Source organism: Podarcis bocagei (genome assembly GCF_964188305.1).
Source record: "Podarcis bocagei genome assembly, chromosome: 6".
Lineage (NCBI taxonomy): Eukaryota > Metazoa > Chordata > Lepidosauria > Squamata > Lacertidae > Podarcis > Podarcis bocagei.
This window is the reverse complement of record NC_138130.1, coordinates 34,149,387-34,166,757: the sequence shown is the minus strand read 5'-3', so window position 1 is coordinate 34,166,757 and position 17,371 is coordinate 34,149,387. Positions and strand designations below refer to the sequence as shown.

The 17,371-nt window shown below is 42.5% G+C and overlaps 1 protein-coding gene across 6 annotated transcripts in view; it reads left to right on the top strand.

Annotated features, from left to right (window-relative positions):
• Positions 1-1,137: 1,137 nt before the first annotated feature.
• Positions 1,138-17,371, top strand: part of HERC2 (HECT and RLD domain containing E3 ubiquitin protein ligase 2) — a 99,387-nt gene continuing 83,153 nt past the window's right edge. For 5 of the 6 annotated variants that reach the window (XM_081197532.1, XM_081197533.1, XM_081197531.1 and 2 more), the window contains exons 1-5: positions 1,138-1,248; positions 2,658-2,769; positions 8,073-8,187; positions 10,025-10,162; positions 16,996-17,215. In XM_081197532.1, the coding sequence (XP_081053658.1) occupies positions 2,698-2,769; positions 8,073-8,187; positions 10,025-10,162; positions 16,996-17,215 (545 nt within the window). In that variant the 5' untranslated portion in view covers positions 1,138-1,248; positions 2,658-2,697. Of the gene's footprint in view, positions 1,249-1,461; positions 1,481-2,657; positions 2,770-8,072; positions 8,188-10,024; positions 10,163-16,995; positions 17,216-17,371 lie in introns of those variants that run through there. The other variant, XM_081197530.1, reaches the window with a different exon arrangement.

Here is a 17,371-nt window from a genome sequence, read left to right as displayed (position 1 = left end):
CAATAGTGTCAGATGATTCTATGTTTCTATGTGTAGGGCTACAATGATATAGCTAGCTGTGCAAGCGGACACAGGAACTACATATGAGTTGTTGTCTCCAGTTCTGTCTCACACATCATCCTCTCCCATTTTGCTTTCTGAATGAGGTGTGTAGTGTACCCAGCAAACGTGGCTGTTCTTGCTGCAGCAGGTGGATCCATGCTCCTACACCAATGCAGTATCCTGGGTTAGCTTGCAAAACCAGTACAGTACTGCTCTTGGGCAACAAGCTGCCCTAATCTCCAGCCCTGCACAGTGATATAGATTTGACTCTGATATTTTGTAATTTATTGAGTTGGCATCATGGTACTGAAGGTGGATAGAACACATTTTTTTTTTATTTTAGCGGGGTGGTGGTGGTACATATATTTGCTGAGTGTGAAAAATAACCCCTAAATGTAGCCTTACGTCGTTTTGCTCTTGCAATTTATGTTAAATGGCTTACTAAACGTTAGCCACCAAAAATGGGAGAAATTAGAGGACTTCGGTGATGAAACAACTTGCATCTGGGAGGATCACTGCTACCATCAAGACTAACTGTTCTATATAATAATTGTGAAGCGTTCTTTTCTCTTTGCCTCTTCAGAGTTATACATGCAATGGGGATTTTTCCTCCCCATTTTCTTGGGCTGAAATATGCGCCTCCATTGTCCCACAATCCGTCTTATGGGAAAGGCAAGCCCGATATATATAATATATAAACACGACAGCACTATTCCGACGTAAAATCCGCAGAACTGGAGGCAGCGCTAGAGAAAGCCACCGCAATACACCTGAAAGGAAAGACCCGCCATCGGAAAACCAGCACCGAACGGGCGCTCCTGCAGCCGCTCCCCTCCCCGCCTTCGCCCCCTGCCGCCGCAAAAGCAAGCAACTTCTATGGTAACCGGAGCCCTTCTCGCCATTTCCTCTCTATGGCTTCCCCCCACCCGCTCTGCTCCCGAGAGGAAAGGCGAGGTATCCCTGGGAGCGGATTGGCTGGAGCTTGCCCGGCAGCTGCGACCTGATTGGGCGGAAGGGGGACTAAGCGGTGTTTCCCTTTTAGCCCGCCCCGCTAGCCTCCATCCGGTTTGGCTAGGGATGTGGGGAGGGGGAGAGCGGACAAGGAGGAGGGAGAGGGGGGGTATTAGTTGGAGCTGCGCGGGGGCCTGACAGGACAGCTGGAGCCGCCGCCAACTCCCGCGCGGAGCAGGCGAGGCTGCTGGGCAGGTGAGTGTGCGGGTTCCGGGGGCGGCGACAGCGCCGCCCGGAGGCCCCCGTAGACACCCCCCCGCCGTCTCCCTGGAGCCCGAAAAGCAGCAGCAAGAGAGGGAGGGGCGAGCTGGGCCTCTGCGTGCATCGATAGAGGTTGGGAGGGCGGTCAGTTCACCTCCCTGTTCGGAGGCTGGGGGCGTCCTTGGGATGGAGGAGGCGGCGGCTGCGGGGTCTGTGCATGATTTAGGTACGTGCATGTGTGGCTTCGGTGTATTTAGAGGTAACCTGCGCATGCATGCAAGCAGAGATCCCAGTTCCTCCACGCACCCCTTGTGTCTCTCCTGACAGGCGCAACATGAAATATCTGGCATAAGCAACGCGTGGTGGGGGGACGGGACACGACGGACGCTTGAACATGGTGGCTCCCCTTTTCGAAGGGAGCTTGGGCAGGGTCGCATGGTGGGCTCCTTTTTATGGTGGGTGGGCTTGCGGGGAATGGATGCAAGGAGGGATTTTGCGCCTGCTTTTGGACGGGGAGAAGGTTTAAGGTGCAAACGGGTGTGTGAGAGTGTATACGTATGGGGAAATATAAATATATATGTATATGTTCATGGCTTCCTCTTAGAGAAGAGAGAGGGGCTTTGGTGCATATTGATCCACAAACCGCCCCCTCCTCCTCCTCCAGCCCGCCGGTGTTGGTTTTATTCTTTTGTTTTCAGAGATGGCCTCAGAGCAGGCAAGCAGAAAACTGTTAAATTGTAGCCTTGCTTGGTTTTAGATCATCCCCCTCCCCCTGAAACCACACATTTTTGGTTAGTTTCCGGCTAGCGGAGAGGCAACTGGAGACAGACAGCAAAATGTGTGTTTATGGTGACAGTAGGTCCTGCTTGTCATGGAAGTTCGTTGGTGTAGTTGGGAAAATAATTGGGTGTAGGGGGGAGACATGGAGAGTTTTTTCTTCATCTTTCCATGTTAAACTGGCTATCTCCCTTTACTACTCCTTCAACGTGCTTTTTTCAGGGTGTGGAGGGATGAATGGTTTGGGTTGGTTGGCTTGTATAATCATAGATCAATTATTTATTTCATGCACCAGTCACAAGTCTGAAAGATAGCAGCAGCACAGGTCTCTCATAGCGTAGCATGGTGCAATAGCGGAGGATGTTTTCGACTTCTGGTCTGGGAGGAGGCTTGTATGGGGTAAACAGCACTCTTGTAAACAGAGTACTAATGCTCTTGATTCCCTGCCTATAAATGCTTTGTATTTCATAGCTCCAGCCTGTTGTAGTGAGTCTTCTCTTTCTGTGAATAATGGTTGTTAAAGGAAGATGGAAACCATATGGTTGCGTGTGTGCAGATACAGTTATATGTAGATACTGTACTTTCATTGTTTTTAGTAACACACACACACAAACATTTTGTGACAGGTTGTCCAGCCAGCTGAAAAGACTGATTTGAAAAGGGAAGATGTCTTCTGAATCTTTTTGTTTGGCTGCTCAGACCCGGTTTGATTCCAAATGGCTGAAGACAGACTTACAGGTAGGAACTCCTCTTTAGTGTATATAATAATATGATGTGTGTCTGTGTAACTTGATACAATGCAATCTATTCTGCTAATCAAAAAAACAGAGCCAGGAGATTGTGTATAATTCGCTTGTTAATTTCATACTGACCTGACAATTGCACAATAGAGGTGAAATATATTTTTGTGATATTGGAGATGTAGAATTTTGTTTACAGCTGGATTGAATTACATTTTATGTTTTCTGCTGAATGTTTCAAATAGCTAATTCTTTCTAAAGTAGACGGTGTCTTAAGGTGTGCATCATAAGATTACTATAAATAGTTTTGGTGTCTCACTCACTTGATTTATATATAGAAACTCTATGCTACTCTAGACTATGGAAATCCGATGAATTGTTATAGTTAGTGGTAAGAGACTTCAACTGTCTAAACATGAGTCTTTTGAGTGATCCTCATTAGAACTGAGTAGTCTTGGATGGGCTGTGAATTTGGGTGGGTTAAGAAACCTGGAATATTGCCCCACTAGAGACCCCATCTTGCTGTGTTAGTTGATATTTGGTCTTCTTAAAAATTTGACGAAAACTGAGATGGCTGGAATGCTATGGATTTACACAATAAGAAAAGTTTTGCTTGATATCTGTTTTTATTTTTAATTTGTATTGTTTCATTATATTCCATGTAACAGTCATTGGGTTGTATCCAATGCTGCCTTTGCACTCATACAGCAGGCTTCCACTTGTACAGTGGGGTTTCCCCTACTCTGTTGCCTCCTGTGCACACCCAAAATCTGCTCCAGGGGGTTTGAGGAGATTCTGAGGCAGATTTCGGGGGCACGTGAGATGAGAGGAAGGGGAAGTTCTGTTGCACAAATGGAACTCTGTTCATGCATTATTGGATACAACCCTTCTTTTAGTCCTTTCCTCACCCCCATTGCATAAAATTAGAAGAGTGAGACTGGGAATTGGGCAAGTGCTTTTAAAATTTGTTGTGCTGGTGAGTTGAGCAGAACTTAAAAGTTGCATTGTGCTCCTCTATTCTATGCATTTTTAACTTTCTGAGTACAGGCTGGGTCAGTTTCTACAGCAATTGACCTCACTTTTGTTGTTGTTTAGTTGTTTAGTCATGATGGATAAATTGCCATAGTCCTTTCTACTTAGTGCTTCCATGTATCTTGGACAGGATAGGAGGAAATTTTCCTTCTAATAAAGGATGCAAGGTGTACTGTAACCTGAATGGTGTCTGAATGTGATGTCTGTCCTGAATGCAAACCGTAGGTTTTGAATCTTAAATCAAGTTTAGTGTGACCCGCTTGAGAATGAAAGAGAGTCCATTGATGTCCTCTGTATTTTTGTGTTTGATAGCATCCTGATGACTTTATGGTAGCTAAAATGAGAAGGGTTTCACTTTGCTGGGCTTGTGGGATGAATCAAATCCTTTTTCAGTGATAGAATGTTTTATAATGGGTCCTCCTTCTCTCTTTTGTTTATGAAGGAAAATATTAGTGTGAGCTTGAAATTAATGAGCTGTGGGAAGTTCACTCAGATTTGTTATTAGATTTCAGGTTTGTGCTTGAGATTTGTTATTAGATTTCAGGTTTGATGATAAGAAGATTAAAGGTCAGATGAGAGACTGTAGGTAAATGACAAACTATATCTTTTGTGTACAGAAGATCCCAAGTTCAGTCTTTGGTGTCTCCAGGTAGAAAGAAGGACTAAAAAGCAGGTGGCGAAAGAGATCCTGGATAAACAATTCCAGGGAAGTAGATAATACTGTGTTGGAACTGTGGGGTGTTAGGCGAGGAGTAATACCCCTAGTGGGGGACATGTTGTGCTTCTTCTGGGGTAGTTTGTCCACCTTTGGTCCCCTCCCTGCACTCTGCTCTCCCCTGTACCTCCTAGAAGCTGTCAGCATGTGACAGCAGCCACACCCTGGGAATAGCTTCAACAGACTGGCTAAACCAGGGTAGCTAATGGGTCCCAAACCCTCGGTGAGTTAGGGACTGTATGCGAAGAAAGGCTCTGGCATATTGAGTGGACGAGATCAGTGGTGGTTCCAACAATCAGAAGGCGGTTTCTGCACATGCTGTAGAGGGAAGTGACGGGCAAATGAGGCTTGTCAACTTGGGAAGGTAGCCCATCTAGGAGAATGAAAACTCTGATCCTAAACCTCCTCTGGGATATCTTTGGGAGAAGGTCACTTGCTCTGCTTTCCTTTGGAGGCTGAGAGGGGGAGGTCTTGTTGTCTGGGCAGCTCAGGACCTTCATACATTCTGGCCAGGGTCGTTCCCTGAGGAGGTCACTTTGGTGCAGGTAATGCAGCACTTTGACTCCACCCCTGGAGCCGCACTCCATTTATCGAGACAGATGGATGCTATCAGTAACAAGTTTGACCTGTAATAAGAAAGTGTACTATGTTCCTCAAGTAAGAGAGCCTACTGCTGATATATACAGTAGTCAAGCTTACCATATGGTGAGGGCTACTTTCATGGTAGGTTTTAAACTGCAAGCATTTGGGTCTCTTAAATAAAACCCAGATTGGTCTTAAGTAGACAAATGGAGATGCAAAAATCATTGAGTTAATTAATGCATTACCGTGCAGTCTGGGACTATAGGCCACAATCCTATAGGACTTCCTCATCGGTTTTGCAGCCTCAGAATTGCATGCACAGCCCCATTCACAGCCACGAATGGGTTAGACTTTTATTTTGCTGCTTAGCCTTAAAGATCCTGTAGCATTTGAGGTTAGAAGGGAGAATGAGGTGCATATGCCTTAATCCCCTGTAACTTGCTTCAATGTGGTCAGACAATTTTCATCCATCGTGGATGACCAGGCAAGTTGGTTAATTACCAACCTGCTGAAGATGATAAAGGACTGATAGTTGCATCATAACTTAAGGTAGGCTTGGCCATGTGTCCCTGAATAAGAATAGAGATGCCAATATATCTATTACATTAAGCAGGAGAGAGCTTTATTGCCCAGCTACAGTAATTATCTGGCAGGGATGAATTTTGGACAACCAAGTCAGTGGATAGAAGCTCACAAATGATGTAGAAAATTGATTTCAAGTTGATTTGGAAGGCTAATATGGGAAGAACCATAGGCAAATATGTTACATTTGAATGGACTGTAAACACTAATCTAAAATATTGTGCTTTTCTGTTTGATCACTTGCACTGTTTCCTGCAGAAGAAACAACATTTCTTATTTCTCAGATGCACTAGGAAGTATAAAACCCTTGAAAAATAAAGCTGAAGCTACTGTAATGTGGTTAAGTAATAGGGGTGAGCATGCAGGGCCTCACAACAAACTGTTGCAATGTATCTGTGGCATATGTGTGTTTGTTTGTTACCCAAGGGGGTTGAAATAAAACCCAGATGTTACCTTCAAAGACAGGAGTCCCTGCTCTAATGTAGGTTTACTTCTTGTGTCTGTGGTTTTTGTTTTTTTTTGAATTTTTTAATTTTTTTGATCATTTAAAGATGCTTGCAAGTCAATGAAGCATGAGGCCTCAGCATGCAATTGATGGCTTGATTTAGTCAGAGGGGGACCATTTTTCAATTGACCTTTGTTGCAACCTAAGAGGTTTGCAATCTGGCTCTGAAACAATTCTCTTTCTCAGTTTAGAGAGAAAGTGAAGGACTCACATTTCTCAAGGAAGAGAAAATGAGTCAATTCATTTGTGTATTGCTTCTGTGTGTGTGCGTGTTTGTGAGAAAGAGTGAGTGAGCGGGGGGGGGCATGATTGTGTGTGAGAATGGCTTGTATGAATTTTGGTTCTCCCTATTATGGATATTGTCCCCAATCACTTTGTACATTTTTTGAGGGGGCGGGAAGACTTTCAGTTATGGGAGCCTTCATCTGCACACCAGTGGTACAGTTGAGACACAGGTTTATCACCTCATTTGCTGCTTGTAAAAGTAAGCTTAGCTGCTGCTACATCTGCCATAACGCATTTATTTTTAAATTCTTCATATCGCTGAGGTTAGTGGAACACTGATGACTCCTGTGGTGTAGATTGACAGCTCAGTTCTAAATTTAACTTATTTTACTATAGCCTTGTTTTCGAAATGTAACAATTCAAGATTCTAAACTTTGTATCCGTCTTGTATCACAGGCTCTAAAAATGTTAGAACAGTGGTGCCTAATGAGCTTATTCTCATTGTAGAAAGCTTTAATGTTCTTTGAGTATTGAGAGGCATGTAAATATCAGCTTGACTTCTAGATTCCCTCCATGAGCAAGGTGACCAGGTAAAGCAGCTTTTGTAAATAGGAAGAGATTTGTTTCTCCTTCAGGCTAGCAGTGTGTTGCAAACAAGTGAGAAATTGGGCTGATAATTTTTGTGGATTTATTTGTTACAGTGAAAATGGCTATATCCTGTACATATTTCTGACATGTAATTTTCTTGTGTGTAGGGCAGTTGTTCCCAATTGGCTAAGTACATCGGAACCCTGTTTTTCAAAGCCGAGTCATGAAAATTTGAAAATGTTGGTATCTCTTTGGTAGTTTTTGTTATGTGGATGGTTCCACCATGCCCTCTAATATGTTCCAGTACAAAACTGGAATGTGCATTTTTGGGTGCCGTGGTCTCACATGAGATGTGCATCTAGCTGCAATTTCTCATGTTTTGGGGCACTGTGCTCTTGAGTGAGAGCACGGACCCCCAAAATGGGATATCCCAGACAGTTGAGGGGTGTGTGCCATGAATCCCCTGGGTGGGTTACATAGACCCCCAGTTGGGAACTGCTGGTGTAGAGCGTTCTGTGTATCTCTTGTTTATGCTATCCATACTATGTGATCTGATGAGTGTGCATGGGTCTGTTTTGCTACTGTACCTGCTCTGGAAATCAGTCGCTGGAAGTCATTCATTGGAGTTTTGTACTATCTGTTTGCATAACGCAGGAAATTGCTTGCACACAGATAAAATCTGTGCAACAAAATTGCTACATGTGGTGGCCCTCATAGGCATTTGTGTTGCAGCCTTGCCAGTAGATGATCTAGGTTGGATGTACTCATCCAAATCATTAGCATGCTTGAATTCCTGGTGCTATTCCTGGTTCAAAAGGGGAGGTGGAACTACACTGACTAGACTTGAATCTTAAAATTTCTATAGATAAGTGTCTTCCCAGCCTTTTGAATTGTAGGCAGACAAAGTTTAAAACAGTTGCTTTTATTGATGATTTTATGTGCCTTTTTTATTCTCTTGCTCTTTTATGGTATTGTTTGTATCATTGTTTGTCACCTTGAACACTATTTGGTGGAAAGGGTACAAAAAAAATGTTTATGATATCACATTCCCCACCCCCTTTTCCTCTAAAAGCTTGCTTTCACCCGAGATGGACTCTGTGGCCTTTGGAATGAAATGGTCAAAGATGGGGAAATCGTATACACTGGAACAGAACCCTCCCAAAATGGTGAAGCTTCTCCACGGAAAGGTGAGTTTCATTGTGTTGTGTATCTGTATAGTTCAGTAAAGACAAATGTGCCTAAATTTTTATTGAGGGTTTATTTGTAATGCATTCAAAGGGTTTGGGGGCTATGCCTTCCTGCTCCCTATGTTGCACTCTTTGTATGGTGGCTTTGTAATCTGTCTCTTACTTTTGGTATGCATGCCAACCATAACTTTTTAGTTTGAAGATCTTGACATTTCTAATGAATGACAACAGTGTCAATCATCTACCTATCATCTATCTATCTATCTATCTATCTATCTATCTATCTATTGGGTGCTGAGACAGACTTGAAATCCCCTTTCTGACAACAGTATAAGATTAAGACTGCAATCCTGTGCTCACTTATGTGGGATTAAGCCCCACTGAAATAAATGAGACTTCTGAGTAAACTTGTATCAAGTTACACAGTTGGTGTCAGAGCTTTATCAGCTAGTGGGTAAGATGCTGCTGCATAAAATAGAAAGTATGCTCATTTAAGTTAGACTTGTGTGAGATAAACTTTACTGGAGCATGCCCACAGTACTGCTTCATTTCTCAGATCCATACCAACATCATTGGCAAGCAAGCCTACTGAATTTTTCAGAATCTGAACTTGGCAGGCTAAGTTGTATGTCCTGAAGACTTGTCCTTCAGTTACTAATCCCTTAAATGCTTGCACTATTGTGACTCTAATGACAAATGGTATAACTATGATTTATGAGCATATTAACTCATGTGGGGAGGGGGCATACCAAGTTTTTGATCAGAAATAAATCCTTTCTGGGAATGATGCTATTAACATTTTGGCAATAGAGTAGAACTGCTATTTTGCCTTTTAGGTAGAGGTTAAATTAAAAAACACCTCCTTTGCCAGTAAGAAGTGCATTCCTACTTATTATGTTGGTTTATCATTTCTAAACATTATAATTCCTACAAACATCTTCAGTATTTCTGATTGTGGTAATTTTTTTCTGGGAACTGAAGTAAAAGAATTTTCTTTCCTAGTGTCGTAGATGTTTGCAGCCATACATGATATGGTAATGTAATTCTTGTTGCATTCTGATTTTATGCCTATCTGCAGTTATTTATATTACTCAAGATCAAAATGATTTGCAAGTAGTCCAGTGTAATCTTCTGCCTTTGTGTGTGGGTGAAGGAGCAGATCCCCCCCCCATGCCATATTGCAAACTACTTTTGATGGCACCCTCGGTTTCAAAACCAACTGGGTCTTGTGGTTTCTTATCCCCCAAAACCCACAATCAGTAACCAAGGTTTGCTCTTTGCTTACTGTATCAGGAAATTTTTAATGTCTGATGTGCTATAATTTTTTATATATATGCTGTAAGCTGCCCAGAGTGGCCGTGGAAATCTAGCCAGATGGTTGGGGTATAAATACTAAAATAATAACAATAACAATAACAATAACAATAATAATAATAATTAATTTAATTAATTGCAGTTTTTTTGGTGCAGCTAACCATGAGTCTGGGTTAGAGCAACATGGTTTGTGACATGGTAGCAGCAAGAACAGGAGAGAAACAAGTCTTTCTCATTAAACCATAGTTTGTTTTAAACTATGGTTTAGTGTGACGTGCAAACTAGGCCAATGAAGCCTCTGGTTTCTATGTAGAAGAGATCACAATGTGACCCAGTAAAACAAGAGCTATAACATCTGTGGCAGTGTTTTCCTTTCTTCTCCATATAACTATAATATTAGAGTGAATCTGAGAGCATAAGATGACCTTTTTCAGTACTGGGGCTCAGAATTCTGATGCAAAAGGAATGGCTTTACAAAAATGATTTACTCAGTTGCATTTATGTTCTTTTTTTTGTTCTATAGATGAAAGCATTGAAGGTCAGACTGGATCAAAGAAAGAAGATCAGAATGACAAAGAGAGGAAAGATGAAGAAGATGCACCATTACCTACATATAGAGCCAAATCAATTGTTGAAAGTTGGGTTTGGGGCAAGCAGCCAGGTAAGGTCTTTCTGGTTTTCTTTCAACATGGCATTTACTGTTGTATTACTGTGTGAAATGGTGCCCAATATATATTTCACGAATATATTGTTTCTTAATAAAGTCTTCGGATTTTGCTGATAAGTTTTTACTGGACCATTAAAAAAAAATCCTTTAATTTACAAACGTCTATACATCTTCATTTAAATGTTTGTGTAGCAATTTGTTTCCTTTCAATTAATATGCAGAAGGCAGCTAATACTGTTGGTGTTGTGCAAAGAGATTAATAAATCAATACAAAACAGAAAATTGACAACTGGCTGCCAATTGATGATGGCAGCCTGGAGTGATAAGAGGTAGCAGAAGGGATGCAGACAGTCCTTGGCCCTGACAGTTGTTTGAATAAAATTAAAGCTTCTTCTTTATTTAAGTAGACAGAAATTTGGTTGCTCTGCTCTGGGGTGTGTCAGTTATGACTTGGCCGAGATTTCTGGAAGCATTGAAGTATGTGGTCTTGTTGCCAGAGTGAGATGTTTTAGGATTCTGTCTGATGGGTGAACAGGTAATCAAGGAGCTGGTTTGCCTTAAGACCCTGATGTGAGCATCATCTTGAACTCTTGAGATATGGCCTGAACCAAGACCTATTGCAACAGCAAAGTCTCCAGTCATGCTTAAGACTGCCACCCTAGACAACCTATGAAGACCCTGTTCCTAAATTATTTATTTTGCTACATGTTAAACTAGTTTACTTCTCTGTTAAAAAGTACTTTGGTTTTACTGATTCCTAAGGACATCAACTTCATGTACATCTTTTATGAAAGAGACTGCTTGATAACATACTTCCTGTAAAACGGCTTCGTGTACAAGTTAGCAAGGAAAGGTGATCATTGACTTTGAAGGAGTAGTACTAGCAGCAGATATTATTTTGTGCTCAGTTTTGTGGTCTCCAAGTAGCCCTTAATAGTAGCTAAACAATGACAGTTTTGGGAAAAGCCCTTGCTACCTGGTGAAATGACAAAAATGGGTTTGGGCTCAGTGTTTTACTTCTCTGCGGGATTTAATGGACAGTACAGTGGAGATAAAATTCTCAGTACATGGCTGCATAGTCAGAATTGGTTTTGCTAATTAATAAAATGCAGGTTTTGTTGCTAGTGTTGCAACACAGCAGCTCATGAAGTCTTCGATTTGACAGGATAGAAGTGGGCTTTCTTTTGGCTACATAGTATTTTGGTGTCTTCCTATTGCTAAACAAAACAAATAGTGTCAGGAAATCACTGTAAGTGCCCCATTTTGACGAAGTAGTCCTATGAAGGCATTGTAAGCAATTAGCATACCAGCTGTAATTGAAATATTTTAAGGCTACCTTGAAGCAATTTTTCTGGAAGGTCCCTAGGTTGTAGTCTGTATTCAATAGATTGGGGCTACAATTTCTGCTGCAACCAGTGGGGTCAAGTAAATGTTTTTAGAATTGGGATCCCAGTTAAAAACAGCTTATATATAAATACATTGTCACTAAGAACAAATCTGGGACATGGGTCTAAACCACAGAGCCTAAGGCTTGCCGATTGGAAGGTCGGCGGTTTGAATCCCCGCGATGGGGTGAGCTCCCGTTGCTCGGTCCCAGCTCCTGCCCACCTAGCAGTTCGAAAGCACGTCAAAGTGCAAGTAGATAAATAGGTATCGCTCCGGCGGGAAGGTAAATGGTGTTTCTGTGTGCTGCTCTGGTTAGCCAGAAGCAGCTTCGTCATGTTGGCCACATGACCCAGAAGCTGTCTGCGGACAAACGCCGGCTCCCTCGGCCTATAGAGCAAGATGAGCGCTGCAACCCCAGAGTCGTCTACGACTAGACCTAAAGGTCAGGGGTACCTTTACCTTAAAAAGAAATTTTTTTTTACATAATCTCAATAACCTGACAAAAATAAGTATAAAACAGTATTCAAATAATTGGAGGTTGTAGTCTATCTCTTGTATGCATAAGCATGAATTAAGAGTTCCAGATGGAGTCATACTGTGTGGGTGGCTCTCTGTTGTTGTCTCTTGCTAACATAGGTGATGAAATTGTACCAGACAGGCATAAATTTATCCACTTTGGTTTGACCCTTAACCTGCTTCAGTTTATACATCAGCTTTTCTGCCAGTGGTTGTGTAGAACCTCTTCTAACGTATCAAAAATGACATACTTAGTAATTTTTCTTCTCACATCTTTGGTTGTTTGCTAGGTTGTTGGGGGTTTTTTTTTGTAACTAACTGGAAACAAATTGAATTGCTTTTCTTTTGCTGTTCACTTTTGAAGGGCTGAAATGTTTGAGCTTGGCATCCTATGTGTACCACACAGGAACTTTGAGTCGGCAATTATTAGGTTGCAGTGGTGCGGACCAGTCCATTTTCTTCACTTCCTAAAACAAATGTAGAGGCTGCTTCACTTGTGATGTTTATGCAGCTCTGCTTTGAAAATACTGGATGGAATTCATCATAGCATTATAAGGAGATTGTTCTGTCAGTGGAAGCATATCTGCATGCCCAGTTTTTAGTGATCTCCGCTTTACTCCCCTTGTATACTGTTCTGGAGGTTGCCCCGACCCTCCAGATGAGATTTGGGGGGAGGCACCTTTCAATCCCATGAGTCCAAGTAAATTCTTTTCAGTGAGGGCAACCAAAGGTTGCTAGCTTGGTTGCAAAGTGTCTGTACTCATTGCAGAGTCCCCAGTTGACTGAAGTGAAAGGCATGTGCAGAGTGCCAGCTGAATCGAGCTCTTGAGTAACAATAGTATGTAACACTTGGTGTCTATAGTATGCCAGGTGCTGCCCGCTACATTGAATTGACCTGCATTTGAATTCTCAGACAGGTTATAGTCTAGGCAGTGTTCTTCAATCTTGAGTACCCAGGTGTTGGATCACAATTCCCATCATGCCTGACTATTGTCTAAGTTGGCTGGGCATGATGGGAGTTGTAAAACTGAGCAACTTCTGTGGACCCAAGGTTGACCAACACAAGTCTAAGACTTTTGCCTGGGTTTTAATGCAGTGATAATTCTCCATGCTGGAGTGATATGCCTGCTTTAGCTAAGAAACATACTTCTCTTTGATGGTCTTTAGTGACCTGGAAAATGGTTGGTAATACTTCAGGTAGGGTCTACCTGATTTGTCATACTTTGAGTAGACCTTTGGAAATGAATGGGATTTCATTAATCTATTGATTTCAATTGGTCTACTCTGAATATGACTTAGTAGGATGCAACCTCTTGTAAATAGCTCCTAAAATCATGAGAGTAGAGACTGGCGTTTGCAGCTATGTTTTCAATACATACTGCAAATGGTTAGGTTTTTTTTTTTTTTTTGACGGGGCAAGGCGAGTCAATGCTGATACAGCTGGGCTGCTCGCAGTAGATTTGGAGCAACCCAGGCCTGCTGCTGATACCGGACAGGAATCAACTGTTACGAAACACTGACATGCAGAAGGCCATGTGCTGCACTCTGTTCCCTTGGGATTCTGTTTACAAAATAAAGTCTGCTGATGCTATGGCTACAGCAACAAATAAACTAGCTCTGTTCTTTCATGCAGTCATACAGTTAAATTTCACTGGATGTTTTGAAATGTCCCTTACAAAGGACTTGCATCAGTTTTAATGTTCACTATGCTAAATTCAAGGAAAATCTCATGTTCTTCCTGATCTGGTTTCAGTGTGGATGCCTCACACCTTATCTTGTACTTTCCATTAGGCTCAGTCATGTGTCTTGGAATCCAGGAATCTGGTTTACAGCACATTGCAGTCAGTGTGACTGCTAATAATTCTGAGTATACAATTCTGGTTTCGTTTTTGGGGCCACGGTTCTAAAAAGACAGCCTATACCTAAACACAGCAGTGGAAAGGACAAATTGAAAGTGACTTGAGCAGAAAAATCCTGTTGCAAGGGGTTCCTTTCATAAATTGACATTGAATAGTTTGCTTCATTTCACAAGATAGGAAATATGAGCAGCATTTTGTAAGTCTTGGGTGTTGAACAATGAGATAAAAACCCTTTAGTCACTTGACAAATTTGGGTAGAGAACTCAATCAGCATGACTGGAAGTTCCCCCTGGAAACATAATTTGTGTAATCTGAAGATCTATATTTAAAGTTACAAGAGAAGCAGTTTTAATTGTTCGATGAGCCATTTTTAGCTTCAGATGAATCATGTAACTGTTCTAGACTAATATTTTGAGGTGTGGAGTTTTTCCAAAATATGGATCAGTTGGTCAGAATTAACTAAAATGATGCTTAATGTTTTCCCGATAGCAAGTGCTTCTGGGGTCAAACTAAATGAAACAGAAGCTCCAGTCTCTCTTTAATTTACCGTATTTTTCGCCCCATAAGACGCACCGGCCCATAAGACGCACCTAGATTTTAGGGGGGGAAATGAAGGAAAATTTTTTTATTTCCCCCCCAGGTGTGCTGCGCTACACCAGGAGCTTGGGGCGTGCGGAGCTCAGCGCGCCCCAAGCTTCTGCGTGCCGGCAAGCAGTCCGCTGCCGCCCCAAGCCTTGCGCACCCTGCCTTCAGGGCGCCCGACGCTCCGAGAAGCAGGCTGCTATCCGCAGCCTAGGCAACCCTGTGGGACCTCCCACAGGGCTGCCTGGGCGGCGGAATGGTTCCCGAAGCGTCGGGCGCTCTGCCTTCAGGGCGCTCGACGCTGCGAGAAGCAGGCTGCTATCCGCAGCCTAGGCAGCCCTGTGGGACCTCCCACAGGGCTGCCTGGGCTGCGGAATGGTTCCCGAAGCGTCGGGCGCTCTGCCTTCAGGGCGCTCGACGCTGCGAGAAGCAGGCTGCTATCCGCAGCCTAGGCAGCCCTGTGGGACCTCCCACAGGGCTGCCTGGGCGGCGGATATCTTCCTGAAGCCTGGAGAGCGAGAGGGGTCGGTGCGCACCGACCCCTCTCGCTCTTCAAGCTTCAGCGAAAGCCTGCATTCGCCCCATAAGACGCACCCAGATTTTCCCTTCATTTTTGGAGGGGAAAAAGTGCGTCTTATGGGGCGAAAAATACGGTATTTCTTAAGAACCGGGGTGGTGGTGGGAGAGCTGGCCTTCATATATAAATGACGAGTCCCCTCTGGTTTCTTTTCCGTAACGTCTTCAGGTTTAAACTTAAATTATGAATATGTTTGTGTAGTCTACAATCTTGGGCTCTGTTCTGCAGCTTTTTAGAGTTGCCTTTTAAGTAACAGAGAACTTAAGATAATTAACATCAGCTTATAAAATGCAAGTAATGCTTATTGTCCCCACATACGCAGGCCTCTTAGCAGTGTCTTTTAGTGTCTGCCGGTGATAAAAAAAACCTTCTGTGTGGTTTTTTTTTAGAGTGCTTGAATGCTGGAGGAGATGGTCACAAACAGAAATCATAAGTGAAATGAGAAAGGTCTAGTCTTAAGGATTTACTGTGTGTGTCATTGCTGAATTGAAATTGATCAGTCATTCAGTATCTACGTTGAAGAGCACCTGGGAATTGATATAAATGCCATTTGGACCTATTTTTGTTTCAAATTATACCACTTGAAGTAGGGCCAACTTTGCTGTTACAGCTTGCTATAGCGCAAAGATTTGAAATGGCAGCAGCCTTGATGGTAAAATTGCACTCACCCATCATGTGTTGGCGTCCTGGCCGCCTGTATGCCCTCTTGTCCCTCCTTCTCAAAGAGTAGCTCAAATATCCCATTCAGGGCAGAGAAAATATAAATGTGAACACACTAAATGACTTCTTGGAAGTGGTAAACAGCTTTCCTTTAGCAACCCCTATAAAAGAACAAGCAAATTTTCTCACAGGTGGCCAAGTCGCAGCATGGGTGCTGCAAGATACAAAGCAAGTAGATGCTTATGGGACACCTCGAGAGCAGATGGCAAGTCCTTGCTGGCTGTGGCAGGGAATCAGGCCCATATTTCTGCCTACCGAGCCAGTGCTGCTTGGCTCAATTACTCTGAGGTGGGAGATGGGGCACATATGTACTGCAGCTTGCTTGTAAGTGGCCCAGTCTCATTCCTTGCCTTGCTAAAATGATTAATGTTCTAGTTAAATTAGCAAGAACCTCTATGGCACGTGTTTCGCAAACCAGCTTTACTGGGTTTGAAGTACCTGAACGCTGCAGTTCAACAAACCGTAATAGATTGGGGAAAGCATAAAAATGATAATCAAACAAAACAAATTGCTTTTGTTCTTCTGTAGTGGTTTTTCTGGTACTTTGAGCCTGCCAGATAACCTTATGTCTTGGGTGGATTGCTTGTCACTAATGGGGGAGCAGACCTCTAGTGTGTTTGGTGTCCATAGGAGCTATTAAAATACACTTCTTAATTTGTCTAGATGGGAAAAAAATTAGCTAATATGAAAGGCAGTTATTACTATACCTGAATCATCCAGGTGTTCAATACCTACGATTAAGATTAATTGGGGAGTGCATGTCAAGTAAGTCATGCAACATCTACTCACATATTTCCGAATATACATGGAGTCCTATTGAAACTTTCTCTTGAGATGTGTGTAATCCTTTTTTATAAGGAGTGAGTAGTATTTCAGGCATGTTACTATTTAATGAAGGCAGATGCTGAAGCTAGGCAGGTTTGCATCTGACCAGTGCCTGAATGAAAAATGTCCCATAACTTCCTGTCCTATGCCTTGCTGGAAGAAATGTAGGATATAAATGAAAACAATGAAGTATGTGCCCTTTCAGAATCTTGGCTGTATATTGTACTGCATTGTACATCAAATGTGAAAAATTGCTCTTCCTAAAATGGAGGATGTATTATTTCTTTCCCTTGCCATCAAACACTTGTATGCATCATGCCGAATGTTTCAGATGAGTAATATAGTTCTTCTGATTCTTCTAGATGCGAATGAGCTGAAAGAGTGCCTTTATGTACTTGTGAAGGAACAGCAAGCTCTAGCCAAGAAAACAGCCACCACCACACTCTCTGCTCTGAAGCTGAAACAGAGGCTTGCTATCTTAGAGCGCTATTTTATTGCATTAAATAGGACTGTTCTTCAGGAGAATGTCAAGGTTAAGTGGAAGAGCAGCAATATTCCCCTGCCTGCAGTGGACAAGAAAAGGTAGTGTCTTTCTCAAAGAAATCTCTTCCCCTTGTAGTGTTGCCTGCCTTTTCCCCTTCGCTTATTGGTTACTATATCGCTACAGTTTTGGTTCCTCAGTGTGGGGAAATATCAGCTGCTTATAATCTTTCTTTTTGTATGGACAAGAATGTTAAT